Source organism: Perissodus microlepis, chromosome 6, assembly GCF_051167445.1.
Source record: "Perissodus microlepis isolate ML-2025 ecotype Zambia chromosome 6, ASM5116744v1, whole genome shotgun sequence".
NCBI classification, from domain to species: domain Eukaryota; kingdom Metazoa; phylum Chordata; class Actinopteri; order Cichliformes; family Cichlidae; genus Perissodus; species Perissodus microlepis.
In genome coordinates, this window is record NC_140466.1 from 12296512 (window position 1) to 12322892 (window position 26381).

The following is a 26381-nucleotide window of genomic DNA, read 5'->3' on the forward strand; positions in this document are numbered from 1 at the left end:
TTGGTTAGTTAGTGTGTGAACTGGCCTTGAAAGTGGAGAGGTGTTCAGGTGTCCTTTGTGCATCTGTCCTTGAGACTAGTGTTAGTTGGGTGTCAGTTTCGGTTTGCTGAGGTATTTTTCTTTGCTGCTATAGTAGTGTAGGCATCTCTTTGTGTTTGGTCTTTATATATATATATATATGTGTATCTATATATATATATATACACACATATATATAATATATATACATATATATACATATACATATATATATAAAATATATACATATATATATAATATATATATATATATATATATATATATATATATATATATATATATATATATATATATATATATATATATATATACATTATATATATATAAACCCTTTAGTTTATACAAACTACCCTGTTTGGCTTGTTTTTCTAATTGGTTCTTAATTATTGCTCACCCCCCTTCCCTGGCCCTTGATGGGGATAGACCAAAAGCCATTTTGGTTTCTTCTGGTTTGACTCACATTCTGAGAAAAGGGGCAATGATCAGTGAGAAGCTGTAAAGCATCATGCCAAGAAAGAACACTACAAATTTAATGTTTATTTTGAAAGTGTGTGTGGCACATACAGAAGGTTCACTGTATTTTTTGTGGATCTAACGGTAAATGGATTGTCTCTCATACAGTCCTTTTCTGCTCCAGTGATGCACTCAAAGTGCTGTATAGAACATGCTTCATTCACCCATTCATACAAGTGCTTTTTTTCTATGCCCAAGTGCTTCCTAACATTTGTACACAATCAAACACTACTGAATCAAAGCATTGCAGAGCAAATTGGGGTTCAGTATCTTTCCCAAGGATACTTTGGCATGCAGGCTGGAGCAGCTGGGAACCACCAAATAGTGGATGGCCACCCTGTGTTCTTTAGAACACAAATGATAGGGTGCCAAAAGAGGAGTTGTGGTACTACATGAGGAAGTCAAGAGTGACAGAGAAGTATGTGAGGCTGGTGCAGGACATGTTTGTGGACAGAGAGACACTGGAGGGGTGTGTGGTAGGGGTGACAGATGGGGTAAATTCTGAGCCCCTTCTTGTTTGCAATTGTGATATACAGGTTGACAGATAAGGTCAAACAATGATGGCTTCAGCATATTTGACAGAGGAGGCGTGAGTCTTAGTGGACTATGTTTCTAGACATTTACAAAGAGTACATCAAAAGGGCAGCTCAGGTTGAGCAGTTGGAAGACAAGGCTGAGTCTGGGTTGGACGTACGGAGGGATAGTGGATACACTGAGCAAAAGATGTTAAATATAGAGCTGCCAGTCATGATAAAAAAGGAAGACCTCAGAGGAGGTTCATGGATGTAGTGAACAAAGACATGCAAGGGGTTGGTGTAACAGAAGAAGATGAAAGAGATGAGCTGCTGTGGCAACCCCTAAATGGAGAAGCTAGATGATCTGCTGCACTACAGGTCATGTGGTTCACAACTCTGTTTCCTTCTTTCTGGAACCAAGCAGCACAGTTTCTCCCACTAAACACAAACCGGATTAGATTGCCTTGTAGTAAATAAATTGCCCATTGTTTTACTATTCAATTCCATCATCGCATTCATGCTTTGTAGTTGTAGCAGTTAATTTTTGTGAATGTGCTTGAAGAGGCTTCCTGTCTAAAATAATGATGGACTTTTTAAAAAATCTTTACTTAGTTTAGCAACTACTTCCATAATGTAAATTGCAACAGTAGTTAAATAGGGGTGTTTGGGGCATACCAGCTTGTAGCCACAAACATAACTGACTGTCTTAAATGTATTGTTTAAGAGCCTTTATGTCAGTGTCCTTGGATCACCAATGTCTGATAAGCCACATTTCTTCTGTCCTTTTGAAGTCAGCAGATCTTTCTTGGGGATTCCACCCCAACAACAAGTACTGGCAATAGTGGAAAGAAAAAAACTCCCTTTTAACAGTTAGAAATCACAATCTAACAGTTAAAAATCTGGTGGCAGTAGCCTTTTACTGCGACCAGTAGGGGGTGAGGGTAGGAAGACTTATTTTTGCGGTCTGGTGGCTTTGAAAGGGATCATAAATGAGATGAAAATTGATAGCTTGATATTTTTTTTCATAGACTTACACTCTACTACAAGATGCACTTTCTTTCAAGATACTGCCTGGCAGAATTTTGCATACATTTTTAGTGCAATTCATCTTTATATTTGACATTGGACGTAGACCTAACTTGTTAGAAGTTATCACCATTGGCTTTTTTTCGACTTATTAATTCTTGCTTTTTCAGTCATTGATTTCATCAATGAGCAAAAAGAACAAAGCAGGTGTAAAAAAAAAAACAGCCTCATATTCTCGGCAGTGAAACTTGCAAACGGTGGTAATTAAAAGTTCTTTATTACACAAATATCAACAGCCTTTTAGATTCAAAACTGGCTTAACTGTTGGTAGCACAGATTCAACAAGATAAAATAAACATCTTGGTCCATGTTGATAGCCTCTCGCAGTTGCTGCAGATTTGTCGGCTAGACATCCATGAAGCCAGTCTTCCCCTTTCACCACATCCCAAAGTTGCTGCGTTGGATTGACATCTGGTGACTTTGGAGGTTTTTTTGACTACACTGGCGTGTTCATGAAACAAGTTTAAGAAGTTCTGAGCTTTGTGACGTGATTAGATATTTGCGTTAACAAGCAGATGAATCGGCGTAAAGTGTTCAGTGTTTGTTCGTTAATATTAAAACTGATCTGGTCAACAGATAGGAAAGGAGCCACTATCGAGTGCTCAACATTTGTAGGAATTCTTTCAGGTCCACTGGAAAAGCATTTCAGGTGAAAAACTCATAAAGACCTCAATGCATGTTTAATGCATAAATTAAACATTTATAAGTTTTAAAACAAAACTGAAGACATCAAAATTTGAAAATTAATTAAAAAAATAAATAAATAATTGATTAAATAGGTGTTTCAACATTTTGCCTTCTAATCAGTAAATATTTTAATCTGGTCAAATGACACCTTAGATGTATAATCACTGTAATCTTTCAAAGATGCAAAGAAAAAATGTTTGAACTGCTATGTAGTTTCAATTTTTCTTTGGACACTAACTAAAAAGTTGAATAATAAATACTTAATTAACTTCAGCCTACTTCTTACAATTGTCTAAAACTTATTTTCTCGATGAATATTAAACAAACATCCACAGAAATGTATTTAAAACTTACAAATAGCATGTATTGTGCAATGCAGTATAAAGGTGTACATAAAAACCATGTTGTACATCTTCAGAAGAATAACATCTTCATAACAAGCCTGGGAAAAACTTAAACAAAACAAACAACCCCCCCCCCCCAACCTTTTATCATACTATAGCATCCATAGATCCAAAGCAGTTTTAATCATGTTTATTATACACCAAACACCAACAACATTAAAACCACCTGCCTAGTACTCTGCATGTCCCACTTGTCCTCTAAATGGGGCAAAGATTTTTAAACTCTACGAGTGTCATGTGGTATCTGACACCATGATGTTGATGGTGAATCCTTTAGGTCTTGTGGGTTCCTTTGAATCTTTATAGTAAGGCAAGGCTGGTGCTGCTGTTGGGGACTACTACCACATTGTTGGGTGTTCTTCATGTAAGTGAGTTGTTTGTGCCAACAATATCAACAAAGGAACAATTTGATAATTGCTGCTACTGACTTCACCTCACAGTAGTTTTAATGTTGTGACAGATTGGTGTATATTTAAAGTTACTTAATACCATTTTAGATTATTTCATTCATAAAAAAAGAAGAAGAAGAAGAAGAAGAAGAACAACACACAAAAAAACTAAAAATGTAAATTGTGTAATGTTGAAAACAGATACAATTGGAAATGCAACATCTGCACGAAATTGATAGAAAACTAAAGTTACAATAGAAAGAAAGCAACAGAAGCAAGATTCAGCTATAATTTGGTCACAAGGTTTCTATAAATAGACTATTCCATCCATCCACACCACAAGCACAGAAGGAAGGTTCTGGCTTGTACAGATAAGTTTTGGAGATTAATTCAACCTCGATACTATAGGCACTGTACAAAAGAGAATTAGGATTTCTGGTTCGTGCACTAGACCCACTCCCACTTCACATGTGTTTCCGGATTTTAATCCGACTAACAGACTTCAACTTTGGAGAATAGTAACTGTACTTGTATGTTTGTTAGACCACAGGGACAAAACTGCCTTGCAGGTTTTAATGATTTTGTTCTTTAATATATTCTTCTGGTTGCATAGTCTAACACCATGCTGGCTGCTCCAAGTAAAGCTGGTTCTTCCAAGTCTGATGTTACAACCTTGATGTTTTGGACAGAGAAGAGCGCTCTCTGCGAGATGACATGCTGCACTGGCGCCTGGTAGTAAGAGGCCAAGACTCCAGACAGAATCACCTGTGAAGGGTTGACTATGTGGAGGATGTTGATGATGCCCACACCCAGTGCAGTGGCGGCTAAAAAGGGTAAGAACACATAAGGAAGTTATATATTTTATCTTTTTTTAAATATATCTTTTAAAACATTACCACATAATCTAAATAACAGGCTGCCTATTTCCATCTGTGGAATGCCAGGTTTTGAGATTTCTTTCATATAACAAAAGGGGAAATTTTCTTTATAAACGGTAACACACGGCTGTGTTAACCCCACAGAAGAACTCCTACTCAAATAATGCCTACTGTAAATGTAAGATGCACAGTAATATGTCCACGAGTAATTTATTTATAGTATTGACTCTTAAGTTAAATTCAGGCTGTTGTGTACATGTGAAAATAAATCAGATTTAGACTAGAGATGGACCGATCCGATATTACGTATTGGTATCGGTCCGATACTGACGTAAATTACTGGATCGGATATCGGAGAGAAATAAAAAATGTAATCCGATCCATTAAATATCAAAAAAGCACCTCACAAAACTTGCGACACGGCGTAACTCGGCCCATAACCGTAGCACGTCGGAGCAGTGTGCTCACGTGATAGAGCGGCTGTGTGTATTTGTAGCCTCAACCGGCATTTCATCTGTGATCCCAGAGAGAAGCAAAGCAAGTGTGTAAGTTCATCTCTGAATGTTTGTAAAGCATTCCCACGTTAAGCTTAACAACCGATATATGGAGCGACTGCCTCTCTCTCTCTCCCTCTCCTGTTGCTACTTCAATCATGAAACTGCTTAATGATCAGCTGATCGGCTTTTCTGTCGCGAGTCCGTTTCTCTTCTTTGTTTTTGGCCCACTTTGCACCAGAAAGAGGAAACCAGTGGCTGAACAACAGCAGCACGTTTAAGCTTGATAAGCTGTTGTTAGAATTTATTTAATATTACTTTCTAGACCAGGATCTTTTTCTACGTAGCTGACGGCTGGTAACTGTGCAGGGGCGGATCTAGCAAAGTTTAGCCAGGGGGGCCTATAGAGATTGAAAATGTGACGTCATTCAGGGGTAAAACCGCAAAGAATTCTGGGAACTCGTGGCAAGAGGTACTAGCGCACGCAGGCTTTCAATTGAAATCAGTTACGCAGCGATAAAAAGAAACACAAAAAATGGCAAGAAGCTGTTGTATTATTAACTGCAATAGCCGGTCGCATGTCAGCCACGGGAAGCCGACGGGTAAAGAGATCGGTTGTTATCGGATTACGTCGTTGAAGAGAAATTGTTCGAGCCATGTTTCCGAAGTAACAAAGAGGCGACGGATGGCCTGGATTGCAGCCATTCAAAGACCAAATATAACGTCCCAGAACACTCCAGCTCACAGGTTAGTCTGCTCCAAGCATTTCCACAAAGGTCAGTCTTCTGTTGTAGTTAATACGTCATTTTTCTTAACATAATTGGTGATATAGGTTACAAGCAAGTCTGGCGCTGAACAGAAATTGTCGCGCTATGCTCCTTTGTTTATTGTGCATAAATAGTGAATTGTCCTGACACAATATTGCGTTTCGCTTCATTTATTACCATGGTACATTGACAAAAACATATACTTTTATTCACAGGATAAAACAGGTTTTTTTGTATCACTAATTGCCCAGTACGATTACAGCATACAATATTATTGTCACTGCTACATTTCTGTAATCCGTACCAGAAATTATTTCCACTACTAATTAATTACCGTTGAGCTCAAAGGTCCTATTAATAAACGGTTAACGAACGTGCATTTATGAAGACGATTTGTGAGACTGGTAAACTTATGATACGTACGATGGTCTTTCGTTCTACACGGTGTATTTCAAGGTCCTGTACCCATCCGTCGGTAAACTGTACCTGGGCTTGTTGCAGTGACCTGAAGTTACTAAAAACTTCATGAGTGTATGCACTCACTCCAAGAACCGTATAATTATAAATGTGAGCGTGGTGAAAGTTGGTCACCACGCTAACGTCTTTTGTCCACTCTGTGTGCTCCTAAGGGTCTAACTCTTTCACTCCTTTGATTTTTTTCCTCGTATCTTTTCTTTGACTTTTCATCAAGTCCGTCTTTGTACGGACCGGCATTGTTCTCCTTTGTTTTGTACATTCCTTTTTTGGGGGGCAAAGAAAAAGCAAGAATTTATTGGAACCGGAGAATGAACGTTTTGCGGTGCTGCAAATGCTTGCATTTAATGCGGTACTTGGATTGTTTTGCCACGAGTTCCCGGCATGCAATGCGCGAAAGTCACGTGGTCTGTCAATCTCTATATGGCATTCACAGGGAAAAGGGGGCACAAAGACATACTTTTATTTCTTATTCTCATTTAAAATGTCTAGCTTTTAATAAATAATTATCTGAATCTTACACCCAAAGTTTTAATCTGATGTAAGATATATAGAAGTCCATTACTGTATATAGTAACTGTTAAGTCTAATATACCCTAGTAAGCTATAGTGCTTTTTCCTTTGGGAAGATACCATCTGTGCAGTCTGCGATTCTGTAGAAGAAAGATGTTGAATCTATTTAATTATTCTTGAAAAATAATTTATTTCTGTGCATTTTTTTTCCAACCTGCATCAAATTAAAGTTGATTACGTCGATTAAGCACCATGAGGTGGAGGGTGGTTCCCTATTTTTTTTTTTTGCTGGGAGTTTGCAACCCTATTAGTTAGGTTGCTTAATATTTCTGCTAAGTACTCTTTAAAATACCAGAATAGGAAGGATGGAGTAGGTTTAAGTTTATTAGATTGATCAGTACTGCTGAACTATGAAATATTTTGGGTGCAGTGTATTTTTTACATACAGGTATAACAGAATAGCTTTAGTGTTGTTGTTTATTAGTATGAGTATGAACTATCCAAATTTATGATATTGGTATCAGACAAAAAAGTGGTATCGTGCCATCTCTAATTTAGACCACTGCTGAGGTAGAAATATTGTCAACCCCATTTTCAAGCTAGGTGAACCTACTATTCTCTACTATTTTCTCTGTGTCCTTTGTGAACTAACCCTTGGTCAGAACAGCGTCGGCTTTGGAGTTTCCCATTTTGGCTGCACTGATAAGATGTGCAGCAGTGATTGGCTCTGAGAGTTTCATATCCATCCCCTCCACCTTCAACAGATCCTCTGTAAAAAACAAACAAACCACATGGATAATGAACATGGATAATGATAAATGGAATGAAGCCACTTGAGACATACAACAAGAAGGGTTATGTTTAATTACTTCCTGACGTCGTTCATTCCTGTGCTGGATTTAAATTGACTTTACAGCTTAAGAAACAGGAACTAGCATTGCAGGATACAGTTTTATCTAAATAATACCAATCTCACTGTTTACCAGATTATCATGTGATGGATGACTGAGTTGCTAAACAAAAACTCAATAAATATATATTTGTTTAAAAAGATTATAGAATACAACATAAAACCATAAGAGTTGAGGTACAATTTTCTCTACCCCATCAAGAAAATACATGCCCCAATTTAAAAACAAACAAACAAACAAACAAAAAAACCCCACCCCGGCCTTCTGTGTAAAATGTAAATAAAAACAGAATACAACACTTTCCCAAACCCATAAACCCACATTTTACTCAAAACAGAAAATATAAAATCGTATCAAACATTTTAACATAGTCACTTTACTATTTAATGAAAAATATTTGCTCATTTTGAATTTGATGCCAGCAACGCATCTCAAAAGTTGGGAACTAATTACACTAATATTAACTGGCAACAGGTCAGAAACATGATTGGGGATAAAAGGTTGACCACTCCATCTATCAATGCAGGATAAATCTCTATCACTCAAAGAAGGAGCCATGTGTTAACATCTGCTTAAAATTTCCTGGGTAAACACTACTTAGGCTACTTCTGTGCTTACATTGAACTTATGCTGTTTCAGTACTATTGCACTATAATGCTGATTGCTGCTGCTACCACTTAGTGTCAATACATTCACACTCTTGGGTAGTCTGTCATCATGACAGCAGCATAACAAGCAACATGGATATGAACCCTGCTCCTGACGACACTGACAAAGTATTTTCATTTCGTTAGAGGCGATCCTGCCAATGCTCTATTAAAAAAAAAAAGTTGATGGTGTAAAATTTAGTTGCACTTTCTGTTGCTCTGGTATCGTAAGAAAACTTGTAAAAGATTAGCTGCTGGATAAAGATTTATTTTGTGTTTATGTTTTTGTGGAGAGATTTCAATTTTTACATTTTCAAAGGTTTCTAAAGCCAAGTGTTGGTAAGCGCATAGCCAATATCCACTATACAAAAAAAAAAAACAAATCGCTCACCATCATGCAGTTTTTTGGCCTCTCTCTGAAGGGCCATCCCGGATGCATAGGCCTCTATACAGCCACGGCTGCCACACATACACTCTGGGCCTTCCAGGGAAACTATGATGTGACCCAGCTCAGCAGCACAGAAGGTACTACCATGGACCAACTCATTGTGATGGATAATTCCTCCTCCAATACCTGCACACAGAGTCAAAATATTTTTTACTTCCTGAGACTTAACCAGACGATGTAATTTACAAAAAGAATAAGGCAGTAAATATTATTTCAGCTGTAAATATCATCATCGTAGTTTGTTTGAATTCATACAGGTCTCACAGTTATCATTAGTGGTGCAACGGATCAAATATCTCACGGTTCGGATCGGATCATGGTTTTAAGTCTCGGATCGGATCAATTTTCGGATTAGCAAAAAAAGAAAAAAGACAAAAATTTAACATTCACTTGTTGAAGTATTTTTTGCCTGTTTAAAAACATTCAACTCAAGACTCATTCCACGCAATTATTAAAAAAAAATTATGGTACAATATAGGGCAGTATAGGGCTTTGTATCTACCACTCAATTCAATTCAATTTTATTTATAAAGCGCCAAATCACAACAACAGTGGGCTCAAGGCGCTTTATATTGTAAGGTAGACCCTACAATAATACACTATACCACTCATTATATCGCACTCCGCTGTGATATAATGAGCTGTCACGGTCACGTAGCTTTCCGTTGCCCTGGAGGTCCACCCATTTGTAGTAGTTAGGGCAACAGAAGATGCCTGGGACAGTTCAGCCACAACTTAAATCTTTTCCTGCTCATACATGCTTGGAACGATCTTGCCACTAAAGTGGACGCGAACGGGATATCATAGTGTGGCTCAACTTCAAGCATGTTCATCATAGTTTAAACCCCTTGTTTAGCACAATGGAATACGGCATCCCGTCTGCAGCTGAACACCCCAATAGCTTTTGTAATAGCTTTAGCCCGGTTGGACTGGGCAGCAAAGGGCTGCTTAAATACCGCAAACTCCTCTGCTCCTCCACTTGGACCGCTAGCGCTGGCCATAACTATCGCTTGACAGACCCACCACGCGCACCATACACATACTTTTTTTTTCTTCTTTTTCGAATCTTCGGATCACGTGCGTGCCGAACCGTGGAGTGGGATCGGTTCGGATTACGGATCAACCGTGATCCGCTGCACCACTAGTTATCATGCAAATAGATGAAGATCCTCATCTGAAAAACTTAAAAAAAACAAAAACTTCTCACCTGTTCCTGTGATGACTGTGACAAAGTTCTCCACTCCTTTGCCGTGACCAAACTTCCTCTCTGCCAGTGCAGCACAGTTGCCGTCATTGTCAACCCAGACGGGTAGGTGTAAAGCATCTGATATGGGCGTTCTTAGGTCCACAGAAGACCACTCCTGAATCAGCTTTGTGGAGTGAAGGACCACACCATCTTGGGGGTTTACACGCCCACCAGTGGACACTCCTAAAGAGCAGAAATAAATCTGAAATTGTTGTGCTGGGTTTTTTTCCTATGTGTAAACGTGTTTTAGTATTAGTGTGTTTTCATACCGACACCAAGTATTCTACAGTTAAGGCCCACAGCATCCCGCATGGCATCATTGCACATCTTTAATATGAGTTCCATTCTGGCCTCGAAAGTCTTTGGATTGGGCTGGCTGTATTTCTTCACTATGGTGCCCTGGAAAAGTTTAAAAAACAAAACAGCAGAACAGACAAAAGCTTTTGAAAGTGAAAATGAAGAAACATTTAAAAAAACATTTAAAGTTTAGTGTTCATCCAGCCTACCCTCATGCAGACAATGGCCACTCTGAGGTTGGTCCCTCCCAGGTCGACGGCCAAAGCACTTTGGGTCTCTAGGATATGATCAATATCCTGGGAAATCGGATCTTTCACAGGAGGGAAGCAGAAGGTCTTTTGGAGAGGCTCGTCCAGGTCAATAGAACGGAGAAACTTGAGAATACGAGGCACTGCGTTGCCATCACCATAAATCTTAGAACTGATTTAAACAAACAAACAAACAAACATATTTGCGTGTTTGCATTATGCTAATATAAACATTTTTTTAAATTTTGTTTTGACTCCAAATACAGTTCAGTGTAACCCATTGTTACATTATTACCTTCTCCTGATTCTCAAACCTTTTTTTTAATTATGTCACAGACAGTGACTCTGCCATAACCCCTTTTTTTTTTTTTTTTTTTTAAATAATTTGGATAAAATCTGCCTTATAGACGAACAGTTTGGTAAAGTAACAGTTTTCTTCTTTCCAAGACTGCACACAATAATCACAGACGTATATAACATTCATCTGCATGTCTATTGTTGGTTAATGAGCCTGACCTGATTCTGTACAAAACATGTTATGTTAAACATACCCTAGGATATACATCTTGCCATTTCCTGCTACTTCTAATATCTTAAAGGGCTTTAACAAAGACAATTCATCAACTGACTCATTTGATAGATATGCAAAAAGTAAGTACTGGCTGGCAGAGGAAAAACAGGTCACACAACTTGAATGTGACAAACTGATAATGACAGACTGTAATTTCCAACATATTATTGAAATCCTGTTCAACAGGACTTTAGCTGGCACGGTAAGTAAAGTTATTGAAAATATACAGCAGTTCCTTCATTGAAAGAAGGCTTGGCAAATGAAAATACACAGTTAAAAATTTGGTCAAACACCCAGGGGACAAATGAAAATTGTACACTGGCCATACCAGGGGTATCTCTTTCCAAACTGGAGCTCCAGAGCATGGTAGATTTTATTGTGAGTGTCGGCATCTCTGACATGTAAAACATTTTCACCTGGGAGAAAAAAAAATGTCCTCAAGTTAATAAGAAAAACAACCTGAGACAGATTTAGCAGAACAATACAGCTTGGTAGGTTGAGGAAAATAACCTTGATGTTTTTGTCCCAGTAAATGATTCTTTCCAGCTATACCACACATACTGACATTATATTACTCAATCATTAACATATACTAAAAAAATAAATAAAACATGAGTCTCAGTGGAGTCTTTTGGACTATGATGACCTGACTGTCTACTAATAGTGCTGGGTGTTTGTCTCCTGGAAATGGGATTGATAGCGTATATTATGGGAATAGTATGAGAAAGTTCATGATGGGATAATCATTCCCGCTGTAACTTGTTTTCACCTTTTCCTCTTGATATTGCGTGACTTAAAAAAAAAAAGAAGAAGAAGAAAACGTTGCGCCTTTGTTTAGCTCCTGTGAAGCTTTGTATGAGATAAGCTCAGGGCAATTGACATTCTTGTTACACTTACCTGTTTCTCTGCCTGTTTGTCTTGTTCCCAGGTTAATGACAGGTGTGCCAAAGGCCCCAGCCTCTCGTACCCCGCAGCTGCTGTTTCCAATCATGCAGCCAGCATGTGACACAAGCTGGATGAACTGCTCAAAAGGAATGTGCTTCACTGCTCGGAAGTTAGGGTGTTGCTCAATCCCCTTTCTTCGCATAACACGTACCATCTCCTTACTTCCTGTTTATAGGAGAAATGCTTATGTTATTTTTCTCAACTTTTGTTTGAGTGTCCAAACCTTATTGAAAAGAGGACTTTAAAAACAGTAACCACAGGTGGAGCTAACCGGCATCAATGTTAGGAAAGAGGATGAGAGTCTTCTTGTTGAAGGAAATCAACGCATCCAGCATCAGCCCATAGATTTTAATAGAGTGCTGGATGTCCGTCGTGACCGGGTGCTGCAATGCTACAATATAGTCACCTTCCTGGACCTTGTCACCTGCAAGATGCAAATATGACATAAAATACAAACGTAGACTTATTTCTCATTAAATAATTTTGTCCTGTGAATATATTTCTGCATACCCAACCAGCTTTTGATGATATCCATGTAGTCCTCTCTGTGATGAGACAATAGCAGCTTGTCATATGAAGGGCAGCCAGCAAGGAGGATACGAGAGTGGTCCTCACACATAGCTATGAGGTGCTGCTCTGCCATCCGTGTGCAGCAGGCGTGGTAATGGGCAAGTTTACTGATAGCATGGCGGATTGAGTCATCAATTGTACCACTAACCTGGAACAAGCAGCACAGGATAGAGTTAAAAATAATAAAAATAATGATGTAACCACCCCCATCCTCCAGTAGCTAGTACCCCCTATGTTATAAATTCTAGGTGACTCCCTTCTTTTGTTATCACATTAACAAGATTTTCAGAAAACTTGACCTCTGAACTTGATCTCAAGGTCAAGGTCACCAAAATTCAAACTCCTCTGGCATGTTTTTGAAGATGCACCTATTGTATGAATTAGAAAACTCTAGGTGACAACTTTTGAGATACTGTTATGTCATAGTTGGGTATCCAAGCTGTCCACCTGCCCAGCCCATCAGCCTTTTACAGCTGAGGGGTAAAACAAAAAGAAGAAAAGATTCTGCACTGGCAGAATGCATAAAAAATCTAAGTACTTATGATGCAATATTGCCCCCATATTTTAATTTTCTTTTCATTGTGTGCTGCTTTCAAGAAATGTAATTGCCTCTAATGAAGGAGAAACTGTTCAACTGGGTTTGCTCACCTCTCCTCCCTCCAGGTGAAGTATTCTAATATTCATTAATGCTGCAGCAGTTGCCAAAGCGAGAGCATCGAAACGATCACCGTGTACGACCAGGATGTCAGGTTTCAGTCTCTGTATAACATCAGGGAGTTTTACAAGTGCCAGCCCAACACTTTCCACCATGGCAGCCTCGTCCTCTCCTCTCACAATAGTGTGGAGCTTCGAGCCAATGTCAAAGTCGTCCTGCTCAATCATCCGAAAAGTGTTTCTGCAAAAACAAAACATTTCGGTAAGTTGCAAACAGCACAATGTATACTGAAAGTTCCAAATCATGGGATGGCAACAAAAGGTTTAATTTTTGCAATGTTTTTGAGATGCAAGAAAAAAAAAAGACTGGAAGCTTATTTTTGGAACTTGGCAATGTGAGATTCAAATTTTAAATGCTGACCAAGTTATCCGAGTTATCTTTTGCACACAAATATTGAGTGAGTATGGAAAATATGACGTCTCTATGAATATTCTAGGCTTATATACTCTGTCTTGCTTAAAAACATGCAGACCATTGTTATACTGTCTGTGCAGTTGTTTGACTCCTTTACAAATGTTCGAATCCCATCCGTTAGACACCAAAACTGGATAAATATCACAAATCTCAAACTCACTATTGATATCAATGTTTTTTTGCCATCACTCCACAACTGTAATCTTTTCCTCAGCAACCAAACCCCATGAGTTGCTATGTAATTTTACTCCTAGTAAATCAGTTATGTGGTTTGGATGCACTGGTGTCCTTCAACTCTAGAGGGTTTATTTATTTTACAGGTCACCGAGCAAACAAAATGTTGTTGGCTATTTTGTGAGCATCTTCTGAAGGTCCACAAGTGAAAAAGAAAAGAAAAAGTGGCATTTGCAAAGGAAAAAAGTTGGGTCGTCTTACCCGTAGTCATCAATGAGATGTGAACCAAGCACCACAACTTCCAGTTCAAAGTCTTCTGGGTGGGATTTGATCCCAGACATGATGGGTGCCAGCTTGGAATAATCTGCTCTGTTGCATGTTGCCACACACACCCTCAGTTTCCTCTTACACTAAACCAGAAAACAGTGTAACCACCACACGCACACAGAGACACACACAGACAGTTTTTGTCATTTTAATTTAGTATGCAAAACAAAGAAATACGTTCCTCTCAGTTATTTCACTGAGGTCTGAAGGAATATTATCATCTCCACACATCCTTGAATTTCAACTATATACTACATATGCATCTGCTTCACAACAACTGTATACATTTTTTTTTTAATTGAGCCAAGACATAAAATCATACCTGATTTGACTCTCCCATCTTTTCCATTGATTTCTTCTCTTTGTTCCTTTGCATTCTCAGAAAATACTGCTCCTGGAGAAAAAATAAAAATGCTGTAGGTAAGATCAAAATAAGAATGTGTAAAACATTATCTTATACATTATTTTCTTTATACACAACACCCACAGATCATACTCACTTGGGCCTTCCAAATATTCAGAGGCTGAAGCATGAAAATAAACAAAACTACACTAAAAATGATTCATATTTAACATGAAGAACACAGTTTAGAGACATAATTTATAGTACTTTTTAAATGCAAACTGTCATACTGTCTTCTGTGAGAAAAAAATATATTGCTCCTCTTCCGTTCACCCATTATTCTGACTAAATACCAGATCCTGCAATATGTCATTTTAAAGGATTTATAGCTCCTCCAACACAGCTGAAATATAATGTGCTGAATTCCTCATAGCTTTGTTTATTCACTAGACAATATTGCTTCCATTTGCTGCAAGGAAGAAACCATATCAGTTGTGTTTTACCAGTCCAAGTGTCTATATATCTAGGCAAATGAGGTATATCACTAATGCTGGTAACATATAATATTCAAGGTTCAAGGTTCTTTATTTGTCACATGCATAGTTATACAAGTATAACACACAGTGAAATGTAGCCTGACACGCTCCTCGACATGTGCAAAAATGGGGGTGGGGGGGTGGGGGAAGAGAACATTATATATATATATATATATAGTATATACATTGGGTGAATGGGTGAATGTGCAGTAGTAGCAGCAAGCTACTAATATTCATAATAAGTCATAATAAAAGTGCTGTATGAATGCGTGCTGTATAATTTAGTTGATTAAATCGAGCCTATTAAAGCAAAGAAAGAAGCGTGTGAATGCAAGTTAACACAGTATCACTGCCCCATCAAGAAGACAGAGACTTTACAGAGCAAGTATTGAAGAAAAAAAAAATCAAACATAGGCCTAGTTTAGCTGCTTTAGAGTCATGCTCTCTAATTTTGAACATACCAATCTATGGGGCAGTTCAGTTCTGCAGCATATTTTCAGGGGTGATATACTCCAGTAAATGAAAGACCTTTAGTTTTAACTGCTTGTATTGTTTTATTTTACTACAAAGTTATCTGGATAAGCCAAAACTTTGTATTACATTTAGTTGGTCAAATTACAAAGTCTCAAAAAATGTCTCAAAAAATACTTTTTTTAAAAAGTCCAGGATAAGGTGGAGGAGGAGCCGTGGCATGGATGAAGGTTTCAAAACCCTGTTTATCCATAATGTGCTTGAGATGTTCTGTGAAAGAGCTTAACAAAGCTACAAGACAAACAATTTGGATGGCATATATAGAATTTAGTCCAAGTTTCTACATAATAAAAACATATCTAAATCATAATTCTGCAACTCAGAATGACCAACCCTAAAATGTGTCCTGTGTCCAGGTAGTTCAACTGCAACACAAATGCAGCCATAGACAATATAAGTATTAACAGGGGGGTAGTCCAGAGGCCATTATTATGAATCAGGATTTTGGCTTATCCAGATAACCTTATGGTTAACCTGTGTTTTTTGTGCTATAAGATTAGAGATCAGCAGCAACAAATCACCACCTATTGACCAATTCATTCTTAAATGCAACTTTATTTTAAACTGCTGGAATTACATTTACTAATCCACACTAAGAATGCCCGTTCAATCACTGAAATTGATTTCACTTTTATCGACTCATTTATTAAACTGTGGGACAGTAAGCTTCAAGTTTTTAAATGGATCCAGTTTAAAATTTCAGAGCTCTAATGTGTAGCCATCACCTTAAAAATAAACAGCAGCACTGAAAATATGCTAGGCCATACATTAATTAACTGGAATTAAAATGTTTATCTTACTGCTCTGCATGATAAATAACTAGATTTATGCATTTATGCAGCAATTTCTTCTGCCAGTGTTGCATTTTACTGGTTTTTATTTGTTCTTTATAGATTTTTAATCACCATTTGATAACTTCTATAGAACAGCTGTCACTCATAGGGATTGTTTTTTGTGGAGGAGGCCATATGACCTGTGAAATACTCCTTTTAGCTTGGGTTAAGTTACCCTGGGTTAAACACTTTTGTGCACCTGTTTATCCTGACTGCTAATGTAAAATGGCCTGGTTGTGATGATCTTGCCTTGTAGTACTGTCTAAGAAACATCCTCTGTGTCTTTCTGTTGCTTAAACAGGTTGTTCCAGATCCTGCTAGTCTTAAGGAAACAACCTGAACGATGTCATTTAAGGGAAGTAATAGGCACATAAATGACACACCTAAAAACACAATAGTAAAAGATGAGCCTGTTCAAATCTTGACATTCATCTTCCTTTGTCACTAAAGATAAATAAGACCAATTTACATAAGGACATAAGGGGTAAAAGTTCCAGGCTGTCAAATTTGTTCTTAATTTTATCAATTTCTATGATCTCTGCCTTATAGAATAATGTTATGGTTACAGATTAGAGAAAAAAAACAAGTTTGAATTCAATTCAGTACTTTATTGTCCCACAAGGGGAAATTTGTTTAGCACCAAGGGCAATATATATTGTATACACACTATATCGTGTATACAATATAGTGTGTTAAATCTAAATAAAATCATAAATAGATGTTATTCAAATTATTTAAACCCATGTTTACATATAAAAATGCAAATAAATCGTGAAATTGAGAAAGATTTGAATATGAAACTACAACCAAGTTAGTCTATCGTTATACAATAATGTAACTAATGCAGTGATGCTTAACATTTTCTTTTCCTTGGCATTTGAGTACAACGGTAAAGATTTAAACATTTCACTTGTTAGCATATAGCTCTAAATCAACAGTCTTGCTCTTGTCAGGTGCCAACACCATTTTAAAGCAGAAATCCTAAAACTTTAGCCAATATTTCTTCCACAGAACATACAGCTAGCAACTCACAGATAGTCAGTGTGTTGTTATCATTATGCTGCCTCTGTTGCAAACTTTTGAGTTTAATGGAAATAACACAAGAGAAACTAGTAAGCTAGGCATGGCCTTGAAGAAATAACTGCAGCTAGTCTATTGAAACCACATCTGACAATCAAGGTTTGAGACTGAGAAGCTTAAGTATCATAAGATGGTGCTACCCTGAAGGACAGAGCCATGAATCTAGCCACTGAGCTCCACTGAAAGTGTTTACTGGGGTCACAAATCAAATGGGTAGTAGCGCTATTTTCCATGTATAGCGTTCTACACAATCCACTTCCTTCTGCTAAGATAGCAGGTATAAGGTGTATCCACATTGGCTTCACTTTCAGGCCTGGACCTCTACATCTTTCAAATATAGTGTATGTTTTCAGTAGCATTTTGTAGCTTTCCATCATTGCCTCCAAAATCAAGTACCTTGAAAGAAATGTGGATGATGTCTGTTGTTAACCGTTAAGTAATAGAAAAGCTGGTTTTGTTTTGTTCAGAATGAGGGCTTTGCTGCAGGAAAAGGCACCCTCACTTTAATTATTAAGAATTCAATCAGCTATCACAGCAGTGTGGTGCACCATGTTCTTCAACCCAATTTCAACCAAGTATTCATGCCAAGTGTTATATCTGTGATTTAGTTAAAGCAACATTAATTCTGGTGTTACATACACTGGTAAATCCTGTAATTTACCCTAAATTTTATTCAGCATGCGGTTGGTTCCACTCAAGCATCACAAGACAGCATCAGCAGCCAGCATTAAGGTGTGGGAGGGGGCAGGGATGCATGCAGAACGCAAAGGCAGGAATGACACAGCAATAGGAGGCAGACAGAGATGCTCAACGTACAGAAGGGAGAAAATAAAATGAGCAGCAATAATCAGATGATGATTTAAAACAAACGAACAAAAATATATATAGAATCATGCTAAATGAGAAAAAGGCCCATCTGACTTACGTGAGGACTTATCTGCACAGAACCCAGATGCATATCCATGCCACACCTCTACAGATTCTTGGCTAAAAAGCAATCTTTGATTGTTATTATTATATTCTTATTATCCAAGGATTTGTTTTTGGCCGTTATCATGGACGTATTGAGGAACGAAGGGAGAGCATGCGCAACCCAGCACACAGCAGGAGAGAAAGGAAGTGAGAGAGGTAGCCCGACACAGACATAGAGCTGGGGGAGGAGCTGCAGGAGACGAGGGTAGGGTTCAATTGAAATAATGCCAATGATTCACCGAGTATGTGACAGCAAACAATGAAGAAGAAAGGCTTAGCACTTCATACTCTATATCATATGCCTCTAGTTATTATGACAAAATAAAGTAATTCCCTATTGCAGTAATAGACATGAAATTGTTAAGTGCTGTTTTTCATGACCCTGTTTAAAAAAAAGAAAGAAAAAAAACGTCTATGCAATGTTAAACTAAAATGAAAACACATAGTAATGATTTACTAATAATTTCAAAAAATATTAAAGCAGCTTTAAATAGTGTTTAGCTGCCACTGTACATTTAAAAGGTGCAAGAATTTTACTCCAATTAATTCAGTGATTATCAAACCAAATCTGCTGTCAGCATGAAACTGAATTGAACTACATTAATTAAGTCAATTTAAATGAATGATTAAAGGGGTCACAGTAGGGATAGTTACAGGAAAACGTTTATGCACAATATATTGATACAATAACCACTACTGCAAATACTGACTTTGACTTTATACATATAAACATGTTAACTTTACAAATATATTTTTACTTTTGCAAAAAAAATACAAAGAATAAAAAAAAAAAAAAACAGACTACAACATTATGTTTAACAAATTATTTGACAACTAATCTTTTAGTCTGTGTCACAGCTTACCTATGTCAGTAGAAGAAGAAAAACAGATTGAAATTTACCGTTAGGCCCTAACGATCCTTTCTCTCTCTCTGAATAATTAAGGAGGTCATCAGTGCTGGGCCATGTGCCTAAAAACATGCAACATTCACATTTAAAGCAGCACGCTATTAATCCTATGAAGCTGAAAGTATTTATTAAAGTCAAATAGCTGGATACAAATACAACCTCGACTTGTAACTGACCAGTAGGGAAAGGTTACATTCAGTGGTGGGTCTAATTATTAACCTTTTGTAAGCAGACATGTGCAACTCAGGCAATTCTTATGTTCAGACAGGTTTTGACCATTCTCCCTATAGGGCATGAGACTTGAGAGAGAATCATAAGAGGAGGCAACCGTACTATATTTTTTAATTATGTGGGGATGTCTGAATAAAGTGATGAATGAGGGACATTTCACAACTGACAGAAACGTCACTATGCATTGCATCTCTTAAAACGGCTTTAAGGAAGCAATGAAAACAGATATGTTTATGTAGTGAAAAATCACAATATCAGGAAACAGCTCGTCCTTGCATCAACAGCTAACACTTTAGCATGCAAACACGCAAATATTATACCATTTGTAAAGGATCCAGCTTTGCCTGGGCCCAAGCTGACTGAAGATCAATAGGTGAAGCTGAAAGCTGCGTGGGCTTATACAAAAATTTGAACGCATCTTTAAAAAACACGCTAAAGAGGAGTTGGAGAATCTAGCTTGAAATCTGTGTACAGTTCAAAAGCCAGTCATATCAATCACTGAATGTGACAGTGCTTATTTCTTATTTCAGCTTATTTCTGAAATATATCGGTCTTTATGCTATTCAATAAATACAAATAATTCTGAATGTAATGTATTTTTCAATAAATATTGAAGCAGGACTTTCTTTTTATGCAAAATCAATAATATGCAAAGGCAGTGCTAAACAGCTAAGCGGGCGATACATGCAACCTATACAACAAGCTTCCCAAGTTCACAACACGTTAAAAGAAAAGGAAATGTAACACATTGTTAAGTTGCTTTCTTAAAGAGGTTTTACTTTTTTGAAATATCTCTCACTGCCATTATATTGACCAAAGAAAGCACATATTCTGAAATAAAATTAAAAATAAAACAGTGGTGAACATTCCCAGGAGTGGCCAGCCAACCAAAATAAGAGTCTATTGTCAACTCATTCAAGAGCTGTTGACTGTTAACCTACTGATTCAAAAAATCACTTATATAACTTGGCACAAAAAGTAAGTAATTTGTGTTTGGTCGATTATTTGTTTACTGTGACAATGCCTATTCACAGTACGTTTTACATTTGTAAGGAAAATAGATTTTTTGGTTAAGTAACAGAGTTGTGTTGCACCGATGAAAATCACGCCAAATCTTCTGTGCTAAATAATGCCAAAAAACTTATTCTGCTACTAGAGCAGGGCGATGTGACCAAAAATATTTATCACGATATACATTTGAAAATTTTGCGACAACGATATAACTGACTATATAATTGACACTAGACAAAATACTTTACAACTCCACAACTTTATTAGTGCAAAAAACCCCATCAATGTATTTTCACTTAAACAAGCAGCTGTTTTTTATGTGCATTAAAGTTATATAAAAATTTAACAGTGCAAATGCAAATTCCTTGCTGACAGTTTAACCAAAAGGCATTTCCAGTGGAAATTGGCCGACATATCCTCAGCATAACCATGTATAATATCCACAAAACTTAAAAAAAGGTTATACACACACAATACGCTAATATTATGTTGAAGCACAGTACGTATCACTCCGCAAGGCGCCTGCCTAATATAGCCGTAATGCTCCGACAATCCATCAAGCGGTGCGGCTTCGTAGCTTAGCAAAGTCGTACTAAAACATTTGACAGATTTTCGAGCGCCGCGTACCACATAAAATCGTTTCTAGGTCAGTAAACACAACCAGAATTCATACATAAGGCACACGGGATTATAAGGGGCACTGTCGATTTTCAGAAAAATCAAAGGATTGATTTTAAGTGTGCATTTTCCAAACAACACGGTAATAACGACGGCCCGCTAGCATGCTCTACCAAAAATAGCGCTTTGTGTATCTGACGGACGAAAGCTAAACCAGTTCCACACCACTGAAGTTGCAGCATTTTTACAAACCAATTCTGGTTCATCCGTTTCATTTAACGATCCCCTTTCGCTCTTCTCATTCTGCGTCGCGCCATGTGAGTATGTAAACAAAGGCACTGCGCATGCGCGTTTTACCCATATTCTATCGCGATATTTCATTTTGAACGGTGTGATATAGCCCAGCCCTATCTGCTACTGCTATGATCTAAAGAGACTCAAGAACAATGTTATTGACATTTATCAGTGTAAAAAGGGCTACAAAGCCATTTTTACACTTTGGGACGGCAACAAGCCATGGTGAGAGCCATTCTCCATAAATGGAGCAAACCTGGAACAGTGGTGAACATTCCCAGGAGTGGCCAGCCAATCAAAATAAGAGTCTATTGTCAACTCATCCAAGAGCTCACAAAAGAATCCCAAACAACTAAAGAACTGTAGGCCTCCCTTGTCTGAGTTACGGTCTGTGTTCATGAGGTAAGAGAATATTTCAGTTTTCTTATCTAGTCATCTGACTTGTAATACAATGGCAGGAACCTTGCAAGTGTTGTGTTATTTCAACTCTTAAGACTTCTAAAGCATTTTTATTGTCTGATAAAGACTGGTTGCATGCCAGTGCACACACCCACTTACTGGCACAGACAAACCCTTGAAAAGTTACAGTTGAACTTGGAATGTGTGTGCAAGCTGTTACCTCATGTGTCAAAACCATCCCAAGTGGCCGCCTACTCCCATAAGACTGAATTACTGTGGGAGCTCAAATTAAAACGGACACAAATACGATGCACCGTACTCCATTCTGCCATACCGGATTGAGAGTCATAGTGCTCACTGGCTCCGTAGGACTTTGTTTATTTAAGTAGTTCAGGGACCTGCAGGATCCTGCTTCACTCAATTTGCATAGGAGTTCAAGGTAACTTAGAAAAATTATCTATTTACAGGGAAAAAAGTGACAGAACACTGAAAAATAGGAACAACAGCAGCTAAAATGTTCATTCAGATATATAAAGTCTTCATTAAAAAGCACAGAGGGAAGTACTTCCTGCTTTGCCCTAAGTAAATATGTTGCAACACAAAGAAATCCACACGAAGAACACTCTTCATCCATGACAGTAATCTTTGAATTTAAAAGTTGATCTAACTGCTTTCCTTTTCAAAGGTACACAGTTTCTGTAGTTCTGTTGTGCAGTTAAAATGTTTGCAAAGACACAAATAGGCCAAAGTCCACACCAAATATTTATTAAATATGGCTGCCAAAATGCCAACAGCACCTTATTTGCAGTCTAGGCTTTTCTTGTATTACCAATCTATGTAACACAGTGGTATAATGCCAACCAGTATAGCACACCGTCTTCCAAAGAATAGGGAGCAGTCACAACTAAGCCCAGACGTAGTCACATGATTGCTTCTCTCCTGCACACTGCTCATAAAAACTGCAAATAAAGCCTGACAAAATGACAGTTGAGGACCTTAAAGACAACTACGATGTAACCTTAGTGACACTTCCATGTAAAGGAAATACTGAGAATACTATTACCAACCTTATGGTACTGTATAATGGTTATGACACATGATAGCTAAATATTTGACATCAGGGTTTGCACATCCTCAACAAGCTGTCAATTCTATTAAGAACTATGCAAATACATTACCATCCGCATACAGCTGGAACATCCTGGTATACAAATTAAACAGATCAGGTGTGCTGACTGACAAATAACACAAAAATAGCAATACAGAGTCAAAAGCAGCTCCCAGGTAAGACCAAGAGAGTAAAAAGGCATCATGAATAATCTGCATTTTTTTCCCATTAAGCTGACCAAGAACTGAATGTAAGGGTCTTCCTGTGTGGACATTGTTTTACACTGTGCTGCAAAGACTTGAACATGTTGTACAGAGATTTCCAGCCCACAGCCCACTCAGTAGCTCTCTATTTCTCTGTCCATGAAGCTTTCAGCCCAGAAATCCTCCAATCCCTGACAGATTATACCACATCCACTGTTTCAAGATTAGTTTCAATGTAGATGCACACTTATAAAATTAAATAATAAATTAATTAAATATTTAAATATTTAAACGTTATAATTTATTCAGCTGTTTTAAGCCATTGCAGGGGGGGTGCGGTATGAAGAAGAAAAAAAAAAAAAGAGTGCTTGGACACTGCTAGCATAATGGACAGACTTTTGACGGGGCTTCCACACAAACGCAAAGCAGGAGATGAATATAAATATATGCAGGAGATAAATGTGTTTCCAAACCAACTTCCTTCCAAGCCAAAGACTAGAAAATATGGTGAAGCATATCTTCCATTTGGCTTCACCTGCACAAGTGCCAAGGTAGGTCTCCCCTGCAGAATTGGTTTTCCCTGCGTCGGGAGCAGCACTGGGCTCTTCAAATCACGGACAAACAGTATCCCACATTCTTGATTTTTAGTTCACAAACACTTCTTGTAATGACTAACTACTCCTGACATGTTGGAGATGTTAGCTCTTTATACAGTAAAGTTACAGTGGGATGCAAATAATATCAGGCTGATCCTGCCACAATTTGTTTCCCCGGTTCAAATCACGGACAAACAGCATCCCACAGTTGTTTATGTTTTTGAACCTATTTTGCACAGAGAGGCATTTTTTGAAAAATGTATTGATAGCAATGTTGAATATTATTACACAGGAAAAAAACACAACCACACGTAAAATAATTACACCGTGACGCCTCTGCCTTTCTAAATGGAGGGACAGTAACTGCGTGTGTATATGTAAACGTGTAAAACCTGCAGATAGTCAGATTAACAGCAACAGTATTTTGTCTCTATCTGCCATTCTGCAATTCATCTCATGTAAACAATAACATGTCGAACAGCGTGACGTGAAAAAAGGCACATACCTTTGACGTTGCGTGACGAACTCTGTATTCCTCGTCCACACGTAAACACAAAAAGGGAGTTTTTAAAAATCAAAGTTTTCAGTGATTCGAAACGCCGTTTACGTGTGGACGAAAGACCCAAACGCATAGAAACAGCTGCGTTTTCAGAAATACTCATATAGGTGTGGACGTAGCGTAAAAGAGTTAGTAGTTTATTTTAGCACTACCTGTAATTTATTGCAGTTTACTTGTATCTGCTTAATTGTTGTTAAAGAAGGGTGTGTGTGTGGTTGGAGGATGTGCTAGGGAGGCCTAGCAAAAAATTTTGGGAACCACTGTCTTAACATATTGAAGCATTCAAACAAGACCGAGTAAATACTGCTTGTCTATAATTATCTACAAGGGTGGAACAGTGGTGGTGGAGCTTACATCATAAAACACAATCATAAATGACTCTTAAATATGCAGCAACTATTCCCATACTTTTTCTGAGCAAACAAAGCAATAAATCAGGAAATGTGCACACATCCTGCTTCCATCCTTCTTTACTGGTTTGCTATGTAATCACACCTGTTTGAATATATGCAGGAATACCTTATAAATGTATTACAATTTTCAATCCATTACACTCTGGTATTTTTATTTCACCTTTACATCACTCATTCATAACCCCGACCGGTTATCGCCAAAGCACTTGCTCATAGGGGGTCATATGACTGTTGGGGTTGTTTTCTGCTGTCTTCTTTGTATTATTGTAGGATCTTTACTTTACAATTATGATATTCATTCACTTGTCCTGTAAAGGCTTACACACAACATGCAGACATCTACAATATGGACAGAGTATTCTATCCAACCAACCATAATCTTCAAGTCATCCAGTTCAGACAAATTGAGACGTTACATTAATACCACACTGCCATCTAATGTCGTTTTTAAGAAAGCAAGCTTTTTAGGGCAGTTCTACCACTGGTGTCTTGTAGATGTGGTTACACTACTAACTGGAACTTTCATCCACACACACCTGCTCAAATTACATCAATGCTCTTGTGTGGATGTTTTATAGGTGGCCGGTGCAATCGGTGCAACATAACACACTAAATGCCAACCTTAACCATTATAATTTTTTTCAGTTGTTTTCAGGAGGTCAGTAAAAATATACACGGCCCAGTAAAGCTCAGAGGGTACAGGGACACCCAGTGACTGACCGTTAACTTAACAGCCCCTTACATAATGCAAGTTTGCAAGTGCAAGCCCTGATTTCTATTTAAAAATTAATCACCACTACGTATCGCTGAACTCAGTTGCAGAAAGTCATCCTTCTGCAACCAGAAATATTTTTAGACTAGATAAAGATTAAAATGATTGCCTTCGGACTTCTCTAAACGTAAAATAATGTTTAAAGAATTCAAGACATGCTCGGGCGGGTACAATCGGACTAATTTGTTATTTTCGCCTTATGTTCAAACGAATAGCTGTCTCAAGGAAGTTTAACTGTTTTAAATGAGGGCGGCTGTCGCCTGGTTTAGCCAGAAACTTATGCTAGGGTTAGCTAGCACGTTAGAAATCAATATAGTAAATGAGCTAAGAGTGCTGCTAACACAAGCACACCCCTAACAGCGTGCTGTTTCCCAGTTTGAGTGAGTGACACTTTATCCGGACAATCCCCAAAAAGTGAACAAACGTTTCGGAGTGGCCTGATACTCCAAGCTAGCTATGGTTAGCTGGCGAAATTATACTAAAGTTCCGTGAAGTTTCCATCTGTGTAGCCATCATTTTTAATCAGATTGCTGTGGAAATCCACTTACAGAAACTCACCATGAATCCTCCAGAAACGCCGTCCTCATCTCACGCTAAAACCATCGATGGCCACACTTTTTTTCTATTCCGCTTTTGGGTTTCTGTGATTACGTCCCCAGTACTGTACATTGGTGCTCTCACACGAGGGGGTTTCAAGCTAAC

At 37.9% G+C, this 26381-nt stretch overlaps 1 protein-coding gene across 7 annotated transcripts; it reads right to left on the reverse strand.

Moving 5' to 3' along the window:
- Window positions 1–2351: 2351 nt before the first annotated feature.
- On the reverse strand, window positions 2352–26381 carry gne (glucosamine (UDP-N-acetyl)-2-epimerase/N-acetylmannosamine kinase). 7 transcript variants are annotated; one of them, XM_084930840.1, is made up of 16 exons: window positions 26238–26381; window positions 19469–19537; window positions 14773–14796; window positions 14595–14666; window positions 14207–14355; window positions 13291–13537; window positions 12583–12790; window positions 12344–12496; window positions 12025–12237; window positions 11456–11543; window positions 10518–10728; window positions 10281–10410; window positions 9973–10194; window positions 8709–8891; window positions 7412–7528; window positions 2352–4457 (listed from the first exon to the last, which is right to left on the reverse strand). In XM_084930840.1, exons 4-16 carry the CDS (start codon window positions 14646–14648, stop codon window positions 4222–4224), a joined length of 2211 nt encoding a protein of 736 aa, XP_084786966.1. In that variant the 5' UTR covers window positions 14649–14666; window positions 14773–14796; window positions 19469–19537; window positions 26238–26381; the 3' UTR covers window positions 2352–4221. The 7 variants fall into 7 exon arrangements, with proteins under 7 accessions (XP_084786966.1, XP_084786963.1, XP_084786965.1 ...); XM_084930837.1 differs by lacking the exon at window positions 19469–19537; XM_084930839.1 differs by lacking the exon at window positions 19469–19537 and having other exon boundaries at window positions 26228–26381.

Coding starts and splice junctions, on each gene's coding strand:
- gne (XM_084930835.1), bottom strand. CDS start 18,559: ATGGATATGCATCTGGGTTCTGTGCAGATAAGTCCTCAC. Junction 12,791..13,290: donor TTCACCTGGAGGGAGGAGAG/GTGAGCAAACCC, acceptor TGCTTGTTCCAG/GTTAGTGGTACAATTGATGA. Junction 10,729..11,455: donor TTTGGAAAGAGATACCCCTG/GTATGGCCAGTG, acceptor TGTTTAAATCAG/TTCTAAGATTTATGGTGATG.